Source organism: Trachemys scripta, chromosome 11 (assembly GCF_013100865.1).
Source record: "Trachemys scripta elegans isolate TJP31775 chromosome 11, CAS_Tse_1.0, whole genome shotgun sequence".
Classification (NCBI taxonomy): Eukaryota; Metazoa; Chordata; order Testudines; family Emydidae; genus Trachemys; species Trachemys scripta.
The window spans coordinates 56,863,212-56,888,668 of NC_048308.1; the positions used below are offsets into that span (position 1 = coordinate 56,863,212).

At 42.4% G+C, this 25,457-nt stretch overlaps 2 protein-coding genes across 5 annotated transcripts in view; one reads left to right on the top strand and one right to left on the bottom strand.

Moving 5' to 3' along the window:
- Positions 1 to 9,754, bottom strand: part of ALS2 (alsin Rho guanine nucleotide exchange factor ALS2) — a 62,207-nt gene extending 52,453 nt beyond the window's left edge. Inside the window, exons 1-3 of one of the 4 annotated variants that reach the window (XM_034785050.1) lie at positions 9,601 to 9,754; positions 3,596 to 3,708; positions 175 to 329 (exon numbers count right to left, since the gene is read on the bottom strand). In XM_034785050.1, coding sequence (XP_034640941.1) covers positions 175 to 329; positions 3,596 to 3,615 — 175 coding nt within the window. In that variant the 5' untranslated portion in view covers positions 3,616 to 3,708; positions 9,601 to 9,754. Of the gene's footprint in view, positions 1 to 174; positions 330 to 3,595; positions 3,709 to 9,218; positions 9,467 to 9,600 lie in introns of those variants that run through there. The other 3 variants (XM_034785053.1, XM_034785051.1, XM_034785052.1) reach the window with 3 other exon arrangements.
- A 7,268-nt stretch (positions 9,755 to 17,022) lies between these two features.
- CDK15 (cyclin dependent kinase 15) overlaps positions 17,023 to 25,457 on the top strand; it is a 51,708-nt gene continuing 43,273 nt past the window's right edge. Inside the window, exons 1-6 of the mRNA XM_034785054.1 lie at positions 17,023 to 17,142; positions 18,069 to 18,218; positions 18,391 to 18,488; positions 19,202 to 19,281; positions 23,793 to 23,887; positions 24,686 to 24,748. Of these exons, the coding sequence (XP_034640945.1) occupies positions 17,023 to 17,142; positions 18,069 to 18,218; positions 18,391 to 18,488; positions 19,202 to 19,281; positions 23,793 to 23,887; positions 24,686 to 24,748 (606 nt within the window). The remainder of the gene's footprint in view (positions 17,143 to 18,068; positions 18,219 to 18,390; positions 18,489 to 19,201; positions 19,282 to 23,792; positions 23,888 to 24,685; positions 24,749 to 25,457) is intronic.

Sequence of the window (25,457 nt, forward strand, 5' to 3'; positions counted from 1 at the left end):
ACGTAGAAAAATTGTCTCTTATTCAACCTTTACAATAAAGACATTTTGGCAGGAATACAAATCTAAAACAAACTTTAAAGAAATATTTAAGAAGTTTACACTAGTTTCAATCTAGTGTTAACCGGAATTTTAAGTTGTTCATGAACTGTGACCTAAAACAATACTGTCCAATACCTTCTGTTAGAAGCAACCCATGGTTTATTCCGAGGGCCGCCTGCAGTACTGTCTTTCCACTCCAGCCTGGAAGTCTCTCAGGTGTAACAGAGCAGGAACCAGCCTGCCAAATATGGACCAGGCCTCTCTCTTTGGCTCCTTCTGCCTCTACTGAGCTGTAAAGAAAAGGAAGAATCAAAGAATCAGCTTGTAGTTTTCTGTACACCAGTTTATTTTCATTTACGTATAGGAAAGAGAGGAAGGATGGTTCAGTGATTAAGGTACTAGCTTTGGACTTGGAACCAAGGTTCAATTCCCTACTCTGCAACAGACTTCCTGTGTGACCTTGAGCAAATCACTTTGTGCCTTGTTTCCTGGCCGTAAAAATAGCACTTACCTACCTATCCTAGATGTTGTGAAGTTAAATGCACTAAAGATTGTGCGATGCTCAGTTACTATGGTAATGGGGGCCTACGGTAGAGTATGAAGTGACACCTGACCTCTAACAGTCAAAAGACCCTAAAAACAATTAACCTACTGCTAAGGGGTGATGTGCACACTTTTGAGCATGGTACATCCATTACTGTCGGAAGGTGGCTGCAGAAAATATTCGTACATTTTAGAGCAGTCTCAAACTATCTCTAGCTACGAAGAAAGTCTATTTTTGAGAAACTCTGGAATATCCAAGATCAGGTGAGACTAAGTTGTTCAAATGGAATGTTGTCTTAGTTCTTTTTCTATCCGCTGGGTTTCCGTATCAGAAAGCGGATGAGGATGACAGTGACTGACAAGAGCTCTTGTAAAGTTATAAGTATATCATTTGGTCCAACTAGTAGAATCAATATTTAAATTTAAAGATATTATTTATCTAAAGTAAAAACTGTTATTTAAAATAGAATTTGCTGAAAATTAACTAACTGGATTTTTATCCAATTAGGAAAAGTAGTAATTAATGTGACATATTTTGGATATTTTACTAAAATTGTAATATACATTTTCCTAGGGGGCAGAATGATGGGATATAGAGCCTTTCATCAACGTACCATGTTATATTCAGCCAGAAGTGCTAGCGAATGGATACTGAACATATAATAGCCCTCTGTGAAACAAATGTGGTGGGTTTATTGCCCAGTGTGTAAATGCCCACATTACAAAAACCATCACTATAACTGACACTAACCAACCCCTTTGTTGGTAGTCACAGTAAAGATGCTAAGAGGTAAAAGGATATGAAGACCGAACTCTCCCTTTCACTTAAGATTTCACACCACTAGGGCAGGCTAAAGCACGCACATTGGGAGGGCAGTACACTGAAAGTTTACACAGCCATTGCTGTACATGTTTCTCTGAATAATTAGAGGATTTTAGTCTCTGGGCTTGTCAATCCAGTGCAGTTCATAAGAACGGAAAATCATGCACAATTTTTTTAAAATTAGTAAATTCTACTGTACACAAGAAGTGTTAATGATTCCTGGTGAATTCATATTTTCAACCTTTGAACAGACATTCTGAAGTTTCAATAGCTAACTTAAAAAAAAAGTGACAGTTGCAATAAGTTATGGAGAGTACCAATCATCCCATAATCCTGTAGTATGATTAAGCTACTACATATTCTTCCTTTGGTCTAAAATACTGTATTATTTTTTTAGAATACTGTACAGTAACTCCCCACTTAACATCCTGTTGCTTAACGTTGTTTTGATCTTACGTCCCTGCTCAATTACAGAATATGCTCCATTTAAAGTTGTGCAATGCTTCGCTATAACATCATTTGGCTGCCTGCTTTGTCCACAGCTGGCAGCTCCCCCAACACCCCCATCAGCTCCCCTACAACCCCTCCCACCACAGCGCCACCCGCCCACTGGCAGACCCCGTAGATCAGCCCCTTCCCCCTCCTGCCCACGGCAATCAGCTGGCTTGCGGCATTCAGGAGGGAGGAGCGAGGACTCGGCGCGCAGGCTCCCCCTCCCTCCCGAACGCCACAAACCAGCTGATTGCCGCGGGCATAGACTCATAGACTCATAGACTTTAAGGTCAGAAGGGACCATTATGATCATCTGGTCTGACCCCCTGCATGCTGCAGACCATAAAACCGTCCCTACCCCTTCCCTGGACTCTGCTGTTGAAGTCCCCAATCCTGTTTTAGGTGACTTCAATCGGCAGAAACCCTCCTGCTAGAGATCCCTGCCCTATGCTGCGGAGGAAGGCGAAAAACCTCCAGAGGCTCAGCCAATCTGCCCTGGAGGAAAATTCCTTCCCGACCCCAAATATGGCGATCAGTAAGACCCCGAGCATATAGGCAAGAGTCTCCAGCCTGACCCCTGTCAGCCATTATACAATTTACCTACCATGAGGCAGGGGAAGGAGGTGGGAGCCTGTGCACCAAGTCCTCACTCCTCCCCCCACCCTCCCGAATGTTGCAAGCCAGCTAATTGCTGCGGGCAGCAGGGAGGAGCGAGGATGTGGCGTACCTTCCCCCTCCCTCCCCTGCCTGCGACAATCAGCTGGCTTGCAGTGTTCAGGAGGCAGGGGGGGAGGAGCGAGGACAAGGCGTGCGGAGTGAAGTGGGAGGAGGGGGGGAAAAGAAGAGGCAGATTAAAGATGGGGGCTTGGGGGAAGGGACGGCATGGGCGGGCCAAGGGTTGAGCCCCCCACCCCGGTGCTTGCAGAGTAGGGAAAGCTGCCGCTGTTGCTGTGCAACATGCTTCTCCTAACCTACAGCACCTTCAGCCTCCTTGCCTGCCTCATTGTCTCCAGTGCCAGTGGGCTATGCCTGTGTGGGGTAAGGCGGGGGCACCTCCCAACTATAGTACTGTACTGTATGGCAAAAAAAATTCCCTGGAACCTAACCCCCCCATTTACATTCATTCTTATGGGGAAATTGGATTCGCTTAACATCGTTTCACTTAAAGTCGCATTTTTCAGGAACAGAACTACACCGTTAAGTGAGGAGTTACTGTATTGACAAAACATCTGGACTAGAGCTATGCAAATTGATTCCTTGGTTTGCTGGCCAAACTGGAAAATAAACAGAACAAATTGTTTCACGACGGCACAAAATGAAAAATTTTCAGCAAACAAAACAAAACAAACAAAAAAAAACTTTGTTTCAGGTTGAATGAAATGTTTCATTTAATGCAAAATAAAACTATTTTTAATAAAACTAAAAATCAAAGGAAAGTCATTTAAAATCTACTTTTTAAAAAAAGTGATACAAACCATTTTTTCCAGATTTTTTTTTTTTTAACCAAAATAATCTGCTGAATTAAATACACATTCTTAAAATGTTTTAGTTGACTCTTACATGCATTTTTTGGCCCCCCAAAAAAACTGCCCAAACATTTTTTGCCCAACTTTAATTTAGACCTTAGAAATTAATTTTAAAGGTAGTTATTAGCTTAAATGGTTTTATGGGGTCTGCATGATCTCAGCAGATTTTTACCTTCTCTCTTGTTGGTCCATCAGTCAGTGGAAGCACTCCATCACCAAATCATTCCCCTTTGCAGTGAAACTGTAAGATGAATAGGCTATAGAACTGCACATCACACGTAAACACTGTAAAAAGACATTGTGTATTCAAAGCTTTATCTCCTATCTTAGATGTCCAATAAATGAACATCCACACAGTATGAGAATGCTTAAAAGTATTTATACTATTTCATACTGAGATGGCAAACAAAAGTCAGACATATTCTGCCCACTCATGCTACAATGGGGCCATAAACAGATAGGCTTTGTTCAATTTCTAAGACAGAAAAGAATCAACCTATATGCAGGCTGTTTGAGCTTTCCCAACCAGCAACATTCTTATTACAAACTGCTAAAACGTAGTATTTAGGATTCAGAAATCTCTGGAAAGTGTTGTGTTGCTTTTGCAATGACACTTCTCGTTCTTGGACAAAAAGGTAATTTATACCAACATCGCTATAATACTCAAAAGATGTCATTCAAAAATTTAACAGCAAGACAGCAACTTTTTCACTGATGTCTGGTAGTTTAACAATAGACTTCTATACTCAAACTTAACAATACAGCAATAAAGCATTACTGCAATCAGCTCATACAATTAGGAGGGTTGAATCCATAAACTTATTCCTGAATCATAAAATACATACTACCACTAACGTGCACAGTTATCAGGCCTTGAGCTATAGCAAGAATTTAATAATGCAGGAATTAAATTACAGATTTACTGGGCCAGCTTATAAAGGAGTGTGCATACAGTGTAGTCAAATTCACAGAGAAACGGAAGAGTTTAAAATTGACACGGTCAGTTTTCTCCAACCTTTTTGTCCTTTTTCAAACCCTGGTCTTCCTTCCCTCCCACCCAGCATCTTACCACCTCTCCTCCCCCTCCTCCCACCCCAGAACAATTTCCCATTTCTACTATAAAAAAAAAAATCTTAGATGGGAGCCCTTAAACACGCTTCCAATGCTGCAGGTTGCAATTCAGGTAGAAGGAGGCCATACAATTTGATTTCAAATCCACTGGAAATGAAAAACAAATTTAAAGAATTTTATACCTTTCTGTTCTGCATTAAATTTTATAGCATTTGTCAAAGACAGAATACCTAGACCATCATTTACTCTACTGTAAAATCTTCCTAAAGCAGAGGCTAAGTCAAAGATGCAATTACATATTATATTTATTGAAGAAACCAGGCCCCGTGAGGATTCTTATATACAGCCTCATGAATGAAAAGAAGCCACAGCACCTCTTTCAAATAATTTTAATTTTGTTTATAAGAAACAAAGTTACCAATGACTTTTCACACAGTTATCAACATCCAGAAATTCAAAAAACTTTGATTCTTATTGGCCAAATGCCTTGCTAAACAGTGAACTAAAAATAATCCTTGATAAAATGACAGCAGTGCATGTGGGTGATATCTTATCGATTCAAATCAATTTGGTTTTATGTACAGGAGATCTTCAGAAGGTTTTGCAATATTATGACAAGACAATAGTGTTTATTATGACAGGGTCTTTTATGCATCAAAGGGAACAGAGAAAAGATTCAGAACCAGGAGAAGTTGTAAGCCTTTTACTGTAGAAAGATTAGTACTAAAACTCTGCCAGTCACATTCATGAAGTTTAGTTATGTGTAGATAACCTCTTGTACTAGGACAGATGCATCTAGAATTCTACAATTTAACAAAATATTAGATAACTGAGAAATATTATAGATTGAGTTGGGGAAAAAATGGTTTTGGGGAACCAGAACACAAAATCCAATTACCCCAAATAGTTACATATTTGGGAGAAGGGGGGCAGGGAGGGTTACATTTCAGGTACATAAAGTTGAGAGGTGATAATGGCTGTGGCATAAAAAAATTCAGTTGTCTAAATACAGTACATTGCACTGTTGTTGTAGCCATGTTGGTCCAAGAACATGAGAGGAGACAAAAAGTAGGTGAAGAAATATCTTATATTGGATCAAGACTGTTGAAGATAACCAGCATGTCAATCTGAAGAAGAGCTCTGTGAAGCTCAAATGCTTGTCCCTTCCACCAACAGAACTTGGTCCAATAAAAGATATTACCTCACCTACCTTGTCTCTTTCAGAGATGTTACACTGACACATATTCTTTGCCACATGCAGTCATTCTAATAAAAACCAAGTCCAAGTGATGACATTTTTCAGAGATAAATAAAAGCCACCAAATAAAAAAGATCAACCTATTTGAATATGGCACAATCTTAAAATCAGAGATAAAATAAATTAAATACCCTTGATTAAATATTGTGGCCCACTCTGTAAGAAATAGGACACTTAAGCCATATTTCCTACAACACAGTTACTAACTGCCTCAGTTACATTTACAGTTACCACCTGTGGCAAAAAGTCATTTTAAAATAATCTTTGATTAAAATCTCAGTCATGATATGCAATACCTGAGAATAAGCAATAAACCATAGCTTAATTTTTTTAAATGAGTCACAAAATGTTTTTGGAACCTCTAACCATGTGAAATATTCTTATCCAGAATAATAATACATCACAGTGAAGAAACTCAAGAAAACACAAATTCTTTGAGTCTGATGACACTTTCTAACCCTAAGATTCATACACACTTAAATTCACCAGTGCCCCCACCACTGTGGGCAACCCAGGCTTCAGAGATAGATATCTGATTGAAATGTGATTCCAATGAAGGAAGACTTACACAGATAATGTTAAACACCCAATGATTAGATTATAGTCATGAGCAGAAACTAAGCTTATTCAAGATCATGCACATACATGTTTTGTAACCTCAGAGGCTACAAAGTTTTAGTTTTAGTTTTGTTTTTGTTAAGGTACTAAAAACAACTGAGCAGCGGACTAAGTTTTAGATATCTGGCAAGATCTCTTCTAGCACTCATCTGAAGAATGGCACAATACAGTTGATGTAGTTATTAAGTATGAAAAAATTACAACATGATTAAGACTAGGCAAAATAGAAAAGAAGTGGTGTTTTAATTTTTATAAACACACTCCTTACACTAAAATTAAAGTTACTAGGTATACTGATTAGAAAGTATAGTAGTATTTAAATTACACATTAACCGTTTAATGTAAGTTATCTTTATATGCTACCTTGCCATTTATTAGAGAGACAAGGTGGATGAGGTAATAACTTTTTATCATACCAACTTCTTTTGGTGAAAGAGCCAAGCTCCTGAAGAAGAGCTCTGTGTAAGCTAAAAAACTTGTCTTTCACCAACAGAAATTGGTCCAATAACAGATATTACCGCACCGACCTTGTCTCCTGGGAACAACACAGCTACAACCACATGGCAAACTATTTGTCATTTCTAAGGCACTTAAAACCTTTAAATTCTATGTAAGGATTAATTAAAGCTTCTATCACTCCTATGAGGTAGTTAATTATTATTTACATTGTACAGATAGGTAATTGAAGGACAAAATTTAAATAACCTGCCCAAGCCACATAGTGAGTAGCTCAGATTAGAGCTCAGGAATTCCCAATTTCTAATTATACTCTCTGACCACTGGACATGCTACCTTAAAAAAAAAACAAAACAAAAACAAACACCATTTACTTCCTTTACTGATCTCCATACATTCTTAAATTCAGCTTTACGGTATATTTGTAAAATTTTGTAATAGAATACATGAATGTTTAAAAAATGTTACTTATCTCCATGGCTTTAATGCTATTCCAAACCTAGGCCTCTCTTGAACAGAAACTACAAATAATGCTGATTAGAGCCTAATTATGGGATGGTTTTGTTTTGTGGACAAATGGTGACTATCAAGAGATGGAACTCATGCATTCCATTGGATTTTAACCCAAATGCTCCAAGAAGTGAAACATCAGTGCACTATCCTATAACCTAGTAAGAATTATTTCAAACGCAAGGGGAAAAAAACCTACAGTACAATATAAAGTATGCCGATTACAGAACTGTGTTTCTTATTGACCATTCAGTAATAAAATCATACATATTTGATGCCACAATACATTTCCCATTACACTCAAAACTTAACCAAAACAAAGGACCTCATTTTCGTAGGCACTGTAACTCATATAAGCTTTATAACATGACCATCCCCCCTTTGATTTACTTACCATTTCTATTTAATAACTAGACCACACATTTCAGTGACTATACAAAACACAACTAACCAAATAGTCACAAAGAAAGTTTTAATTAAAGGTGTTGCAGCATATGCTTCAAATTTATATTAACAAAAACATAAATTTGCAATATTTCTGTCAAACCGATGAAGCAGCAGCAGGGGCTCTGGAGGAAGTTACATCCAACCCTCCTCAGTCAGACAAAAGTTGGCCCTGTTGATGTTCAGAAAATTTTCTGTAACTGTCACATTGTTGCTAACAGTGGTTCAGGTCCACCGGTATTAGCAATGCAGATAGCCCCCAGGTACGTGGGCCACTAGTTGCCAACACTGTTTTTAACACTGTGCCAATTACGTCTGCCCTAGCCAGGTTAAATGACATAATATTAAAAATGAAGCAGGGCTGCAGCAGGTGGTACATCTATGTTAGGGCTCCCAATGTTGCTAACACCAGTGCAGGTGAACCTGTAATAGCAATTGCAGACAGCGCTGACATATGGCCTTTGGAAATGTGATCCTAGGAGACCTAGTGTAGAAAGTTAAGTATAGTGGGGAAAAAGAGAGAGACCAGCTAAAATAAAGAATTAAAAAACAAACAAACAAACAAACAAAAAAACCACACACAACATCCAGACACAGAAGAGGGAAGAGAAAAAACAGAAGATGTGAATAGCTTAATATTAGGAGGAATCTGGTAGCTGAAAAAGCAATAGTACAGCCCCAACACAAGGGAAAAGAGTTTACTGGACAAGTAAACAAACCTCCAATAAAATATTCAGGCTACAATTGCTAGTCCCCTCGGTTTGAGGGCATGTGAGTGAGAGTCACTGATGAACAAAAAAAGAAGTTAGATCTGTGCACCCTTACAGCTGTTTGATTTTTTTTAAATTAAGATATTTGATCTGTGCACGTATTTCATCTGACCATTTATGCCATATAATTGGTCACAAGAAACACATCCACACAATACTATTAACAATAGTGCATGCTCCTCCATAAGCACACTTCAGCCTGGCCCTGGAAGAGCCACTTTTAATAAATACTCCTACTAAGCAATCCATGGTCTCTTCTGAAATTATCAACACGTTTGTCAAATGAGCACCAGTCAAGTTGGATTTCCCCTCGCCCCCTTCATGTGGACACTAATCCTCTGGGGGCTGGAGTGACATTATCATCTGGCGGCTGTTCAGTAAACTTTCACTAACTACTGAGGGGGCTGAATTCAACACGCCAACCCACAGAGGTTGGACTGGTCCATGGACCTATTGCTCCCCCATGAGCTAGCCGCGGATAGCCCGGCGCTCTGGCCCGTCCAGCTCTAACTGCGTGAGGGGGCTGCCACAACTCCCGCCTCAGAGACCGCTCCGCCGGCTGGTGCATCCCACTGCCCGGCGGGCCCCTGGCCCCCACCCCCGTTCTTCCGAGTATCTCACAGCGCTACTTAGCCCCGCACCGAGCGCCCCTTTGGCAGGATACCTACACCCACACCCCGACCGCTGCCCACCTCGGAAAGGATGCGGGGGCCTGAGGCAGCCTCACCTCAGCGGGGTGGCCGGGGACCAGCACCTGGCACTCCCAGGGACCCGGTCAGCGACGGGCGAGCAGCGGCGGGGGGACGTGCCAAGGCCACAGAGGGGCCGGGGCTGGGAGGAGCCGCCCGGCTCTCGGTCCCGCGCGGAGCGGAGCTCGGAGGGAGGCGGACGGCGAAGGATGGGGGCCTCGCGCGCCCTGGGGAAGGGATGAGGCGGTTGGGTAATTAGAGCGCCTCTGCCCCACCCCCACCCCGTCACGTGACTCAAGTTTCACTCCCCGCCGGGCTCCAGCCCTTCGCACCCCCTCACTGAAGCCGGCGCTCGCGCTACCTCAGGCGGCCGGGAACCACTTCGCCTGGCGCCGCTCTCGCCTTAACAGCCGGATCGCCGCGGGCTTCTGGGGCTCAGAGATCAGCTGATTCACATGGGGGCAAAGGGGCGGGGCCTAACACCAGTTCCCTCCGAGTCAGGGCGGGTTGGTAAAGAGGTCGAACCGAGGGGCGGGGGCTGGACTGAGCGCGCAGACGGGCGCTCGTCTGGGACAAACTAGTGTGAGGGGCGTTAGAGAACAGTCCGGGGTGTGAGCCCAGGGGAGGGAGAGTTAGCACAAGGCGGACCGCGTGGGAATGGTTTGCCTCCCCTCCCTCAGTGTGCAATGAGGGGGTGGAGAGCCGGTGGTGCTAGGAGCATCCTTCTCGAGGGGAACGGGCACATCACTAGGGTTACCATATTTCAGCAAGCAAAAAAGAGGACGGGCGGAGCCCCGCCCCTGTCCTGCCCTGGCCCCGCCCCTGCCCCACCTACTTCCCGCCCCCCTCAGAACTCCCAACCCTCCCCCCCCCCCCGCTCCTTGTCCCCTGACTGCCCCCTCCTGGGACCCCTGCCCCTAACTGTCCCCCGCAAGACTTCACCCCCTACCTAAGCCTCCCTGCCTCTTGTCCCCTGACTGCCCCCTCCTGAGACCCTCCCCCGATCCTACCTGGCCACCTAGGACCCTACCCCCTACCTGTCCCCTGACTGCTCCAACTCTTATCCACACCCCGACCCCCAGACAGACCCCTGGGACTCCCACGCTCCATCCAACCACTCCCCACCCTCTGACAACCCCCCACAGAACTCCCGACCCATCTAAACCCCTCTGCTCCCTGTCCCATTGACTGCTCCGATCCCTCTCCCCATTCCTGCCCCGACAGCCCCCCCACAACTCCCAACCCCCACCTCGCTCCTTGTCCCCTGACTGCCCCCTCCTAAGACCCCCCCAAACTGCCCCCCCAGGACCCTACCCCCTACCCGGACCCTGACTGCCCAAAACCTTATCCACACACCTCCCAGAAAGCCCCCCCCGAACTCCCGACCCCCCCCATCTCTTGACTGCCCCCTCCAGAACCTCCCTGCCCCTTCTCCGACCCCCTGGCTCCCTTGTCATTGGCCTTCGGTTCGCCTAAGGTCTCTCTGGGAGCTTGCTCAGGAACTGTCTGAGCTGTTCTCTGGTATGCTGGGCAGCAGCGGGGGAGGAGCTCCAGACTGCCGGAGGCGAATGCAGGGAGGGAGTGAGTGAGCTATGCTGCAGGGGGAGGAGGGGGAAGTGGAGGAGGGACTCTCTCTCGCTGTCGGAGCCACATGTAAGTGGCACCATCCGGCTGCCCTGTTAGCCGTGCGCGCTCTGCATGCGGGGGGGGGGGGAAGTCCGGACATTAACAAATTCCCCCCGGACGCTATTTTTAGTTCAAAAATCCGGACATGTCCGGGGGAATCCGGACGAATGGTAACCCTACACATCACTAGCCTTAGACTGGTCCCATAGGGCCCGGGGTACATGCACCTTTCCCTGCACCCCAAACACCGTCAGCGCCCACCAGCACAGGGTGGGCCTCAGCCACACTGCCCCATAGCACTCCATCTCATCCTCCTGCCTCCCAGCCCTTGGCCTGCATAGGTAGTGTCCCCCACATTGCCTGCCTCAACCAACCAAGCGTTCAAAAATCATGTCAAACCCCTCAAAACCATGAGATGGGCTTAGAGATCAGGGTTCTTTTTATTTGCCTTCTGATGTTTGAGTCACGTTTCAAGTACACTTAAGTCACGTTTCAAGCTTTTCTCTGTCACCACAATGGTTAGAAATGTTAGAAAAAATAAAAACAGAATCTTGCATATTCACATGACTCCAGGAACTGGTGCTTCGGAAAAACAACCAGATATTGTGACGCAATAAAATTGTGGGAGTTGGTAATACTGCATCCTCAGTCAGAACGCCGGGATCTCCTCCAACCCCATTCCAGTCTCACTCCTGTGGTGCTAGGAAAGGGATTCTCAATCTTTTTTTAATCATGTCCCAACTTTAGCATAGTTTTTTTCACAATAGCAAGACGGTTACTGCCACTTACCATTGATAATGCGTTTCTTTGGGCGATACCAGGCAAATTACTCAAAAATGCAAGTAAAATGGTACTATAAAAACACCCCTTACCTGTATTAGTGCTGACAATGTCAGTGAGTGATAGATTTGAGTCAGTGGTTCGCAACCTTACGCACAGGGTCATAACACTGTTCAAATTTGGCCCATCAGCCCCTCTGTCATGACATGTAATTCCTGAATTATTAGAAGCCTTGCCGCATTCCCCTAGAAGTTTGATGCATCCCTGCCTGCCTCCCTGGTTGAGAACCTCTGTACTACAGCAAACCATTTTATAACATTGTACTGGAACTTGACATATACGTTAAAAACAACAATAAAACCCAGAGTTTTACACATTCAAAACACTGGACTTGTATTACTTGCAACATCGATGGAAAGGGGTTCAGCATTATTATTTCCACTTTACACATGGATCAATGGTGGCAAAGAAAGGCAAAGGGACTTGCCCAAAGTCACAGAGAGTCGATGACAGCACTGGGTTTAGAGCGCAGCAGCTCCAAACTCTATATTCATTTCTCTTACCACTAGAGGTCTGCTTGGCCTTGGACCTAATTTGAAAGCCCGACTACAACTAGCCCACAACCGACCTGAAACCGACCTGAACCCGACCCGAGCCTGAGTGTCGAGTGTTTTCAGACCCGACCTGACTCTGACAGTCCCCCTCTGTAGGATGTAATATGTAGACAGTCAGTGTCACCACCTCATCCTTGGGGTTTGGCTTGATGGGGCTTCTTGGTCCCCAGGCCCTGTGCCCATAATCCATCTCCTGTCGCGCCCTGCCTGTGGGGTTGGCTCAGCAGCAGCTGCGTGCCCCAATCCTGACAGCCTCCACACCTCACTGCACTGTGTGTGCTACAGAGTGAGAGGGCAGCAAGGTTGTGGAGACCAGCAAGAGTGACGCACATAGTCTGGACCGCTGTGCCAACCCCACAGGCAGGAAGAGGTGATAAGAGACCACTGAACCTGCGCCTGAGAGTGTTGGTTGTTTTCAGGGCTGACCAAACCCTGACGCTTGTAGTCGGGTCCCATCAGATTCAGGTCACATTGCAAGACTCTAACTACCACTTACTAAAGCCAGAATTGCTGGTAAGGAATAGCAGACACACAGTGGATCATTTCTGATCCCATCCAGTAGAGGGCAGTGTTGCACATACACACTTCCAATTCATTACCATATAAACCATGAGAAGGTATAGGAAAAGTAAAACTTAATATTGGGTATGTTACATCATATAATAAATGCTAAGAAGCAAAGTCATGACCATTTTTTTCATATTATTATGATTATTGAAACTTATATCTCTCACCCACCTTATTTCTAAGATTTGCAGTGTGTCAAAGGAGAAACAAGAAGTTATATTTTCAGTATTACCAACTCTTACAATTTTATTGTGACTCTCATGAAATTTGGTTTTATTCTTAAAGTCCCAGCTCCTGGAGTCGTGTGACTACAGTGTTTCTGAGCTTTCATTTTTTTTTTAAAAAAAGTAAGTTTCTAGCCCTCAGGAGTGCAGAGAAAAGTTTCAAAATGTGATAAAAGTTCATAAAGGCTCAAAACTAGAAGGCAAATTAAAATAATCCAATATTTATAAATTTTTAACTCATCTCATGATTTTTAAACTAATCTCATGATTTTGGGGCCTGACATGTTTTTTTGAACATGTTGAAACAATATTGTGTTTTACTTTGAAGCCTTCAAAATATGATAAAAGACCCAATTCTTCCTCAACTCACAGAACATCCTTAATACAGGGATACTTTGTACTTCTATGGCATCTTTCACCTGGAGCTCTCTAAGCACCGTATAAACATTAAGCTTCATAATACCCCTGCATAGTAGCAAGTGTTATTACTGGAGAAACTGATGTACAAAGAGGTTAAGAAACTTATCCAAGCTCATATAACAAGTCAGTGGCACACCAGAGAATAGAGACCAGAAGAGTTGACTCCTTTTCCTCTAAATCAACCCTCTCACAAATTATCACAACCTCTTATGGGAGAGTCCACTGGCATGTCCAATGACAACATAATTATTATGTTTATAGAGTTAATTGGTTAGGGGCTATGACTGAAAACAAGGAGGTAGGAAAGTATAACAAGTAAGTTAGAGGGGGAAATTGAAAGCTACTATTTACAGTGTGTTGTTCTTATTAAGGCACTGCCAGCCTGTAATTAACAACTACATTATTTTTATTTAAACATTACATAAAATCTACAAGAGTCTGCTGTAGGGCCTTCTCTACATATGAAAGATTTTTCAATATATCTTTAGTTTTTTTTGGCATAAGTACCTGCATCTGCACACAAATGATCTTTTTTTACCTTATTTTGCATCTTATCCTGCTATATATATATAATTACTCCATTTTGGAAGCAACATATTTTGGAATGAGTTATACCACTATAAGGTTCATGTGGATGCAGCCCTATTTCAAATTAATTATACCACTTTAGGTTGTCCTTCCATTGCAATCTCACACTTCATTGCTTCACATCTGGACTGACCTGTCTGGTTACCTGTTACCTGCACTGCTTTGGGGCCATCTTGACCAGATGTCCCCCTGTATTTGAATGCTGGCACACACCTAAGCAAACCGGCTTATGACTCCAGCTTGTGGCAAATTCACAGACCCTGAGTTCTCACCTTCCTCGTGGTCCTGTCAGGATATCCTGGATTTCCTTGCCCTCTGAGGAAAGTTCAGTCTTATCTTTCCAGTAATCACCAGAATGCAAAAATCGACCAGTGGCCTGTAGAGCAAATGCAGGGGTATTCCTAGGATGCATGCCAGTGCCACGCCAAAACCAGAGAACTGCAGAATAATTACAAAAACACCAAATTACACCAAACACCAAAAGACAAAAATAAAACCTGCAGCACATGTGCACGCTATGAGGAGCTGGATCAGAGTTTTGCTCGAGGCACCACAGAAATCCATTATATGTTAGACAGTTTGACTGCAGCCTGCTACACCATGGTGCAGGAACCCTATCACCAAGGAAATAACTAACAAGTTTTACTTGCTTCAAGTGCATAATAATGAGCCATAATGGTAAATTAATAGTCACTTTAATACAAATGATATAGCATGGTACTTAGAATTACAGAAAGAACTGAATGTGTGTGTGTGTGTGTAGCATGCACACAGAATACAGTTTTTAGGAGATATTAGAACCTATGATCTAACATAAACTCATTAAACCTTCAGCATTACTAAGACAATGAAAATCTTCTTGAAATCAAACCACACTGTATCCATTAGCAGCAACCGCTGCTATTACAAAGTCTAGATGGCTTTAAAAGTGGCTAAACAGCCTACTCTGGCTTGGTGGGAAAATTAAACTTGCCATTTACCTTTCTGGCAAAGATAGCTGTCTATGAACTACAGTACCAGACTACAGCTGAAAACCCCAAAACCAGTCTCTCCCAGAGAACTATTAAAGAACATACTCAAACTGAGGAACACTTAGAAGCTAGGGAAACTGAAGAATGGAGCTGTTAAGTGACTTGTGCAAGGCCATGATTGAGAGATAGGCACCCAGACTGCCAGTTGGGCACCTATCGATGTATTTAAATTTTTGAAGAAACAAACAAATAATAAAGCCCACACAGGAAGTCTGTGGAAGGTCTAGTAAGCAACCCAGGGGGGTTGATCCTACTCTACTGAAGTCAATGGGAGTTTTGCCATGGAAATCAATGGGAGCAGGATAAAGCCCCAAATTTCCAAAGTCCCAGTCCGGGGCATTAATTGCAAGGCCATCCTTTGTTTCCTTTTTTAAAAAAATTATATTTAAAACACTTTAATGGTTCTAAAATAATGTGCTCTTCTGTGTCATTATTTATGTAGTGATAAGAATGTTATATTACCTTGCAGCATTTCTTTAGATACTGAGGTGCCATAATGCAGCCGTTACAGGGAGTCCGGTATTTGCTCTCACCTTCCCTCACAGTAATCATTCTAACAGTAAATTAGAGAGTCTACCTCTGCTACGTGGGCTGAATACTCCATTTTTATTCAGTACTCTGAAGTACAGACCTATTGTGATGCTTTGTTCGTTTCGCTGCTTCAGCTAGTTGGGAGAAGTGACATTAGCATTTTTGTTATAACAAAGTGATTTTTTTTCTGTGATTTAGTATGAGATGTGTCGCGGAAAAATAAATCTAATCTAATCTATCAAAAATGTACATCTTTCATTGGTATTTATGCTTAACTGTATTTTAAAAGGCAGTTTCTATTCGTTGGGATTTGTACAGGTGTCCCTCTCTAATTTCCCTAACCTAGACAAGTTCTGACTCAAATACACACACTTAGGGTCCTAATGGAGCAACAAGAGTCAGAGGATCCAGAGAAAGGAGATAAATGCTCAAGAAACAGGATGTTCAATAGTGGCTATAGGCTGTTAACTGGGGAACTGCTTGGGTTGGATTGGGAAGGGAAGTCCATGTAACTGAGATACCTGCTTTCCGTGTGCCATAACTTCTGCCCCCAGGACACCCAGGCCACGCCTCTTCCCACCCCTTATACTGGGTTAGAGGGGAAAGTTGGTTCAAGAGGCAGCAGAGCTACTTCCACGGGCAGAGGGTTCCCATGAAAGGGGGAGATTCTTCACCCTATCTCTGGCCAGTTTAAGGCTCCTTTGCACTGATTATGCAATGTACAATTGATGGGATATGTTCTGGGCTGGATTCATCAATCCGCTCAAGTCACTTTGTGCTCTTAGCCCAGATTATATTCCATCAACCACAGCTCACTCTGGCCTTCAAAAAAGTAACCAAACAAGGACACGCAGAGCCCAAAGCTTACGTTATTATTACGTGATAGCTGAGATTTTAGATGCACAGAAGTGAGGAAATTCAAATGTACAGTTTTTGCAGAAACCATAGCTCACCCACACTGTACATAGAAAATGGCATAAAACCTAACAGCATGCACTATAATTAATACAAGCTATTATATATGTACAAGCAAACTAAGCCACTGTTGCTGGGGGAACCAGTACATTTAATTACTCAGTAAATTACAGTGAATTACTTAATTACAACAATACTGAATTAACAGAGGTTTTCCTTTCCCATTGAGCTTGTACATAAATATTGGCAGTTTTTAGAAGCTATTGGGCCAAATTAACTGAAATCAAAGGAGTTACACCAGTGATGAATTTGACCCATTGGGTGTTGGGCTGATGGAGAAAAACTGCTGAAATCATGAGACTACTTGAGGCACAGACCGCATGTGAGTCATATGAACACTCTGGCATAACACGCTTCTAGCAACAGAGGAGCAGACAGTCGAAAGAAAGAGATTGAGATAATATTGTTTTACCGAACTCAGGAGAACATGGGGGAAGCGCTGTGTGTAAATGCTCTCAATCCTGGATCATGCTGTTGCTGTTCAGAGAGAAAGGGCTCTCAACGCACCCAGAGTACCCAGTCCGTGGAAGTGGAGTCTATGATGGAGGTATTCAGTATCCCAGCCAGCGTTTTAGCAGAAAGATAAATGAAGGAGCTCAGAGTCTTCCATTCTGTTTGGAAGTCTGAAATGTCTGCCGTTTTTTCTAATCCACTAAGGGTCAAACTTTCCATTGAAATCACACAGAGGACTTCTAGCTATCTCAGCTCTAGTCTTGTGGATTCCCTGCTGAGAGGAATTATAATCGCCCCATGCTTTAGCTTATGAAGAATTCCCTCGATCTGATGTTTTCAGAGGAGAAGTCCCACTCCAGCTATCTCTGTGCAAGATAGGAAGGGGAGCCAAAGATTTACATCTTGCTAAAGGAGGCAGCCTGCTGTGGATTATAAATCCTGTTACATCTGGATTAAATAGTATACAGGCATCCAACCCCAGTGCAGTTGTGCTATATGTGTCTGGAGGCTGCACACTGTTAATTATTATTTTTATTTAATGTTGACATATCAACCTAACTTTGCATGGGGTTTTACAGCAATAAAAAGACAATGGGTCAAGTTCAGAGATGATGTATAAAAATGTGTCAGTTACATAGTGGTAAGAGAGACCCAGTATGAAGGGTAATTGTGGAGGAAGGGAGCAGAAGAAGTGTAAATTTAGACTTCCGTAAACCTCTCTTCTGAATTTGGCTCGCAGTCCCTACCCCAAACAGATTACAACCAAAATAGAGGGGGAAATCAGCCCAGTTAGTGATACATTCTTAAATATCAGCTTCTCAAGCTATACCATATACAAAAGCTGTAGCATTTAAACAGTTGCTCGTATTATGGCTACTTAGAGAATCAGCACATGGGTGTGGGAAAGGAGATGGAAAGAAAACAAGAGCTGAAAATCAGAGAAAATGACGAGAAAAGAGAGAAAATCATCAATAAGTAGGAGGAATTTGTCTTTGATTTAGTTTGCTTCCCCCCTCCCAGTTACCAGATCTGAACAGAGTGCCACATCCCGTGGATTCACTTCAATCACAGTGGTTCCAAACACTCCAGCTACAAAAGTCTGAGGGGAAGAGACCACGGAGTAACAGCGATCCTTCCCAGGAGACGGATTTTGTGAAGAGATTCCAGTGGGTGAGTGTGCAGTATGTATACAGCCATATAAGATGTTTATCTAGAGATGGTCATTAGCCATGAATCACAGTATAATTACCAAGCATTGTGTATAGAATAGACATCATGCAAATAGCCTCTGTTTTTGCTGGGGGACAAAAGGATCTAAAAAAATGCCTTTTCCTTATCTAAGCAGAGACAGGGCCTCCCGTTTGGAATGGCTTCATCCTACCTGAACCTGGAGAAGCTGTGCGAAGGTTCTTACTCTACAGTTTACAAGGGGATTAGCAGGTGAGCAGGTACCAGAGGGAGCTTCCTGCGATTTTGCCATTTATTTAGTCCACTGAAACCAGTGGAGCTTCCCAGGAGTGAATTTGAAATTAGAAGATTCTGAATATTCAAAACGAGAGAGGAGCAAATAAAAGGTTTTGTTTTCCCTTTACTGGAATATTATACACACTTGCGAGGCCCATTAAGTTTCTCAGAGAATTTATTTGTTAAGATGAAGGGCGCTTTGCCCTATCAGAGCTGTGCAAAGTCATCTTAAAGCTGTTCCAAAGGAGGCGCTCTGGATTCCCCTGGCAAAGCAGAATCCTTGGATGGTGGGAAGCTGGTTAAGTCTTCATTGTGGGGGGCTGCCTGGAGGCAAGGAGGGTGTGTTTTGGCATGTGGAGAGGGCAGAGTGGAAGTACAATACATTCCACTGATTCTCAACCAATGGAATGGTTCTTAGGGGACTATTTTAGCCAACTCAAATTTGTGCCAGTGCCCAAATGGCCAGCAACCTGCCAAGGATCAGAGGAGCCATTAAGGTGGTTTTGAATCACCTTTGCTGCCCCTTCACAGTTGTGCTGAGCATGACCTCAGCAGAGTTTGGGATTGAGCCTTTAAACGCCTTATTAGAAAAGCACAGAATAGTCCCAAGCGGTTAGTATTAGTTGGCATGTTAGGCACTGATGGGCACCTTCTGAGTCCATTTATGTCCTTTCACTCTGACCCTTTAGAATAAATGGCCAGCTGGTGGCTTTGAAAGTAATCAGTCTGGAGACAGAGGAAGGAGTGCCTTTTACTGCCATCCGAGAAGGTAAGGACATGCAGTCAATGCAAACATTGAAGAGAGAGTGGGAATATCATTTTTCAACAACATGTATTTTAATTTAAAACCTCCATATGTGGCAACTTCCTAACTTCTTTTTATTTTCTTGCCTGCTCTGCTCTTCTGCTTATACTTTATTATGAGCATTTGTGTAATTCTGTTTGCCACTGGTGGGTTTAGGAACAAGCAGAAGTTTAGTTTTGTGATTAAGGCACTGGATTAGGACTCTAGACATCTGGGTTTGATTTGTGTGTCACTTAATCACCTAATCTCTCTGGGCCTCAGGTTCCCATCTGTAAAACATGGATAATAACACTTCCTTTCTTGCATCCTTTATCTGTCTTTAGATTTTGACTGCAAGCTTTTCAGGGCAGACACCATCTCTTACTGTGTTTGAACAGTGCCTAGCATAAATTGGAATGTGTAGGTGCTACAATAATACAAATAATAAATACTAACAATTGTAGATAATTGAAAATGTCCATGGCAATAAAGATATATGAGTTGACAGTGATTCTTTAAAAATACAGTAATACTTTTGATGAAGATCCCAAGTGCTTTATATAAAGGGTAAGTATTATTACTAAGCATTTTACAGCTGGGAAACAGAGGGACAAAGAGACTGAGTAATTTACCCAAAGCTACACAGGAAGTTAGTGTCAGAAATTGGACTACAACTTAAGTCTCTTGACAATCCTAACCATGCTCTAAGCCATGCTCTAATTATATGATATGTGATCATATAATTAAGGATTGTGTTATGCATATGAACAAGGGAGATGGCTTTGCAACCTTGATGCTCTTTTAACATGGCGTTTTGTATGTAATAGATTATCATACTGATGGCTGCTGCTATCAGGAGCATTAGAAATTCCAGTCTGATGGAATTTTTAGATACAGCTGACTTTTGGGAAAATGCACCATTTCAACGTGGCAAGAAATGTTTCTCAACATGAGACCTCACAGAGCACTGGACTAAATGTCTGCAGCTTTCTTGATTTCTTTTCTTTGCTTAAGTTCCTGATTTTTTTGTCTTACAGCTTTAGATGCCCCTACAAACATAACTTCCCAAACTGCCTGTTTAATCTACCATTAAGGTTGCCTTTTTAGTATGCTATAAGATCCCAAAGGAAATATAATCCAGTTTCTTTTTTACACTGAGGAGAATAGAAGTAGAAATATGTAACCTTTCTGCCAGTCTATTGTCTAATATAAGTAAGATCTATAAATGGAAGGGGTCATGACACTCTAGTTTTATAGTTCCACTGAGTATTGCACTTCAAAGCTGGGGTTGATTTTGCCATACCATTAGTGGTATGCAGGGGGAGACCAGATGGCCCACATTCATAGGACAACCCTAGAACAGAGAAGGAGGTCCAAACTCTGATCTCAGTTACACCAGTCTAAATCCAGAGTAGCTGCAGAGAAGTCAGTGGAGCTGCTTCAGGTTTACACCAATGTAAATGAGATCAGAATTGGTGTGGACACTTTACCCCAATTCTGGGTGATAGCAAAGAGGGATACTGACCTGTACCTATTTGCAGGGAAGCTCATCTTATAGGGCCACTGACACTCAAAGTAGGACCATTTGCTGATCTACTTACCACAAGAACCTACTAGTACAATACGCTTTAGAAGAGAATCCTTCCAACATTTACCTGCTTAGAACTCTGGTGCTAGTTCTTTGCTCAAAAGATCAGGTTGCACTAATTTTAGGGTGAGCTGCTTACTTGAGGTGCCTTAATTGAAATGCCAAGAGCCTTTCACTTCCATTCACTCAGATAAAACTAGAAAGTTCCTAAAATGGGTCTATTTTAAATAGTTCTTTTGTGCTGTGTTGAGCTTTGTGACATCTGACATCTTAAATTTACAATGTAAGTCAATAGTTCAAGTGTCATTAAACAAAGCTTTAGATTTATTAACATGTTGCACTCTATGTTACTTTGAAGGAGTGGCACTAAACACTTAACAGCCAAAGGGGTAATTTATCTCAGAGAACCTCAAAAGGATTAAACATACTTAAGGCTCAATAATGGCTGTAATGCTATGGTTGAGGGATGCTGAGATGCACCAGCTGAAGAGCACTGAGACCTCTAAGAGGCACTATGTCCAACTCAGGACACAATAGTCTTGATTCTTCATTTCACTACAGATCCTTTGTGCTGCTCCACTGGTACAAAAGGGCGGGAAATCCACAGGATCTGGCCAGCTGGGAATTCCTCCATGATAGAGGAATCTCTGGGTAGCATAAAGCCAGTGTAGTTGCATTATGTCTCTCCCCAACACGGCATAAGGGATATGGCTGAAGCATCTTTATTCGGTCCATAGGCAGCCAGATATAATTTTTAGAGGAGCCCTGAGGCTGCTCTCTTATGTCAAGGACTTGACTAACCCTGCCCTGGATAGCCTTGGACTCAGGGAGTCTCAAAAGGCCACTTTTACCAACCTCCTGGTGTCCTGGACTGTGCACAATTTGACTGAGTGCAAGAATTGGACTCAAAATCTCTGGAGCACCAGGGATCTGAGGGTCAGCAGCCTCTGCTACATCCTTTCTCCTCCCTCTCCATTGGGAAAGCTATTATTGTCTCAAGCCTGAGGCAGAGCAATTACACTGCAATTACAAACCTGTGGCTGGCCTGTGCCAGCTGACTTGGGTCACAGGGCTCAAGCTAAGGAGCTGTTTAATAGCAGTGCAGACATTTGACCAAGGCCTGCAGTCTGAGCTCCGGGACCCTCCCAGCTCGCAGGGTCCTAGAGCCCAGGCTCCAACCCGAGCCAGACATCTATGCCGCAGTTAAACAGTCCCTTAGCCCAAATCAGCTGGCACAGGCCAGCCGCAGGTTTTTATTGCAATGTAGACGTACCCTGATTGGGACTATATCCCCTAAGCAAGGCACAAAGTGCTGAGACTTTGTACAATCTCTTCCTGCCAGCCTGTCTCTGCTGTGCCAGGCAATCTAGACCTCAGATTACAAAGATGAGTGTAACAAGCTTGTTTTATAATAGTAAGTAATGCAGTCATCAGCACAAGTTACAGGAAGAACTACAACCATGAACCAAACATTTTCACTTACCTAAGTTGGCTACAAACAAAGATTTAATCTGTCTGTGTTTCATTTTAAATTGGTATTTTTACCCCTGGAGCTAACCACCGCAGTGTCAGGATGAGAGCTGTGCATAACTAACTTTTTGGTTCAGCGGCCAAATCAAAAAATCAAAAATATATTTAATTTCAGTTCAAGCTCAAATGAAATTTTTTTTTAAATTTTTCGGCAAACCCAAAAAGTATAAAAATAAAATAAAATTGTTTAGGTTTGAACAAAACATTTAGATTAGTTTTTTATGGGGTTGTTTACCTTTTAAAAAATAAAACTGAAGTAAAATTCGAATCAAAAAGTTGTTTCAAATAAAAATATAAATGTTTTATTTCAAAAATGTTTCAACTTGTTTTATTTTTTTTAATGTAAACAATTTGGCAAATTCAACACAAATTCATTAAATGTTTCAATCAGTCAACCCAAATCTGCATTTTTCAGCAAAAAAGGGGTTTTCTGAAAAATTTTGTCCAGCTCTAGTCAGGATATCATGTGATGCCTCCCCTAAATTGGAATGCACATATGGCTTGTGAATCTGTTGGTTGAGTCAATGCTCTTTTTAAGGCAGAGATTGCTTGTTAATATGTGTGTGTACAGGGCCTACCACAATGGGACCCTGATCCTGATTGGGGTCCCTGGACTGGACTGTATTGCAAGCAATAAATACTAATCGCTCTAGCAATGAATGTCCATTCAAAATTCTAGAGACATTCTGTTGGGAAGTTTCCTTCACGAGATTGTCAGCTGGAGCCCATCCCTAGTGTGAGAAATCCTAAAGCATGCCCACGGGGGAGAGTTGAGTCTAGGGGGCTGTATACTTGCAGTGGCTCTGAAGTTATATAAGTTATATACATGCAATTGAGATACTGTTAACTTAATAACTGCACTCTTGGCACTCAGAGAACAGTTCAGTGGAGCATTAAGGTGTGAGAATTAACCAATATGCTTTTCAAAAACAGAAACTAGCTAAATCCTGCCTAACATCTAAACCAGTTTAAACTGGCATAAATATCAGCACAGACTCCCTGATATTGCACTTCTGGAAAGTGACTCCAAACCCTCTGCTTGCCCCAAAATTGGGTGGCACCTTCCATGTGCAGCCTGGGAAGTCACAGCATGTGCTGAATCAGCGAATCTTCTCAGAAACCATGAGAGAGGACAAGTGGTGACAATGTTGCCAGCCCTCCTTTAGGGTGAAATCCCCCTTGCAGTACACAAGGGGCCAGACTGGTGCATGAGGGCATAGTTTACATGTAACTCCCTCCCTCGGCTTCACAGTATCTGGCCCAGCGCTTTTTCCAGACAGCCTGATTGATGGAGCCGTGTATAACCCAAGCCATAAATATGCTACTTCCACTGCCAAAAGCAGCTCTTGGGATCATAGCTTCATTTCTGTTTCACTAGCTTCTCTTCTCAAGAGTCTGAAACATGCCAATATTGTGCTCCTGCACGACATTATCCAGACAAAGGACACGCTGACATTTGTCTTCGAGTACATGGTGAGTTGCTCTTTTGCTAGTTTTATGAAGCATCAAGAAGAGACCTGGTGATAGTATAATGAATGTTAATATTTCATAGCAGTATAAAAGGAAGGTGTTACGAACACTTTCATTACGGTGATTATTTCTTTCACTCTCGATATCTGACTTCAATCTATATGGCCTGGGCTCTTCCTGCTTCCTTTCTCCCTTTAGTGACAGCCACATTCAAGAAGGGTCTCCCATCTTATTTACACTACACTGGCAGAAACTGAGTTCCTTCATTGCTACCATGATACAGTGATGAAAACAGTGCTGTAGAGCCACAGTTTCTCTTACTATTGATCTCAGTCAACAAGCTCCCTAATTTCAGCATCTGGTTTGGTAAAAATCAACAAAAAGACGCCTTAAACAAGCAGGAAAATATATGAGCCACGGTTTCCTCTATTTGCAATTTTATGATGAATTCTGACAACTAGCAGCCACTGGTCTTAAACTGTTAGGATGAGCCAACATGCTGATCACGGCCCTGATTTCACGTACCACTTATGCATGTGCTTAACTTTAAGGATGTGCTTAAGTGCTATGCTGGATCAAGGCTTAAGTGAAGTGTTTCTTTCCAGGGTGAAAAAAATACAACTTTGCAGCCTGTGTTGTATACTACACTTCAGTCACAAAAGGGTCACTGTCATTATATGTATGTTGTACCACCGGCTAAGAGACCTGTGGATTTGACTTCATAGTCAGTCTTCAATAGAATTGATTCCCCTGCCGATTTGTCCTAAGTCTTCTTTCTTTCTCCCCTCCACACTTACTTAGCACACAGATCTGGCACAGTATATGGCCCAGCATCCTGGAGGACTTCATGCTCACAATGTCATGGTGAGTTCTTTAAGGGGCAAGTATCCCTTAAAGCATGAAATGTATGTCTATATTCCATTATGGAGAGTCATTATAAGATGCTGCGGTGCTTAAAACATCTTAAATCTTTTGCTAATATCTATTTATCTCAAATACCTGACAAACAGTTGGGAGAAAAGATCTAGTTGTTAAAGATTCAACCCTACTCACTCTTCAATTGAAGACTGAAAAAGTCCTCCCTCCAGTTTTCTGACTGTTTAAGAAGGATTTCAGCTTTTGGTCTCAATGACATCTTGTGGCAATGAGTTCCATCTCTATTTAATTCATTACTTTATCATCTCCCCACTCACTGGTCTCTTCTCAAAACTCAACCATTTGTCTCTCATAATATCTTCATGGCTCTAAGCTTTCTAGATCCCTTTTATTTCTGCTATAGCTTTCTGAGGTAGGTTGACTACAAGCGAACAGGGTGAGGGTGTACCATTAATTTATAGAAGGGCATTGTAATATTTTCTGAATCTTTTATCCTATTTCTTACATATCCTCACATTTTGATTTCTTTTTTTGACCTCCACTGCACACTGAGAAGCGGTTTCCATTGAGACGTCCACAATGAACGCCCAGGTCTTTTTTCCTGAGTAGTTTCAGTTAATTCAGAACCCAGCATTTATGCATAATTCAAACAACTCCTCCCAGTGTGCCCCATCTTACATCTGTGAACAATGAATTT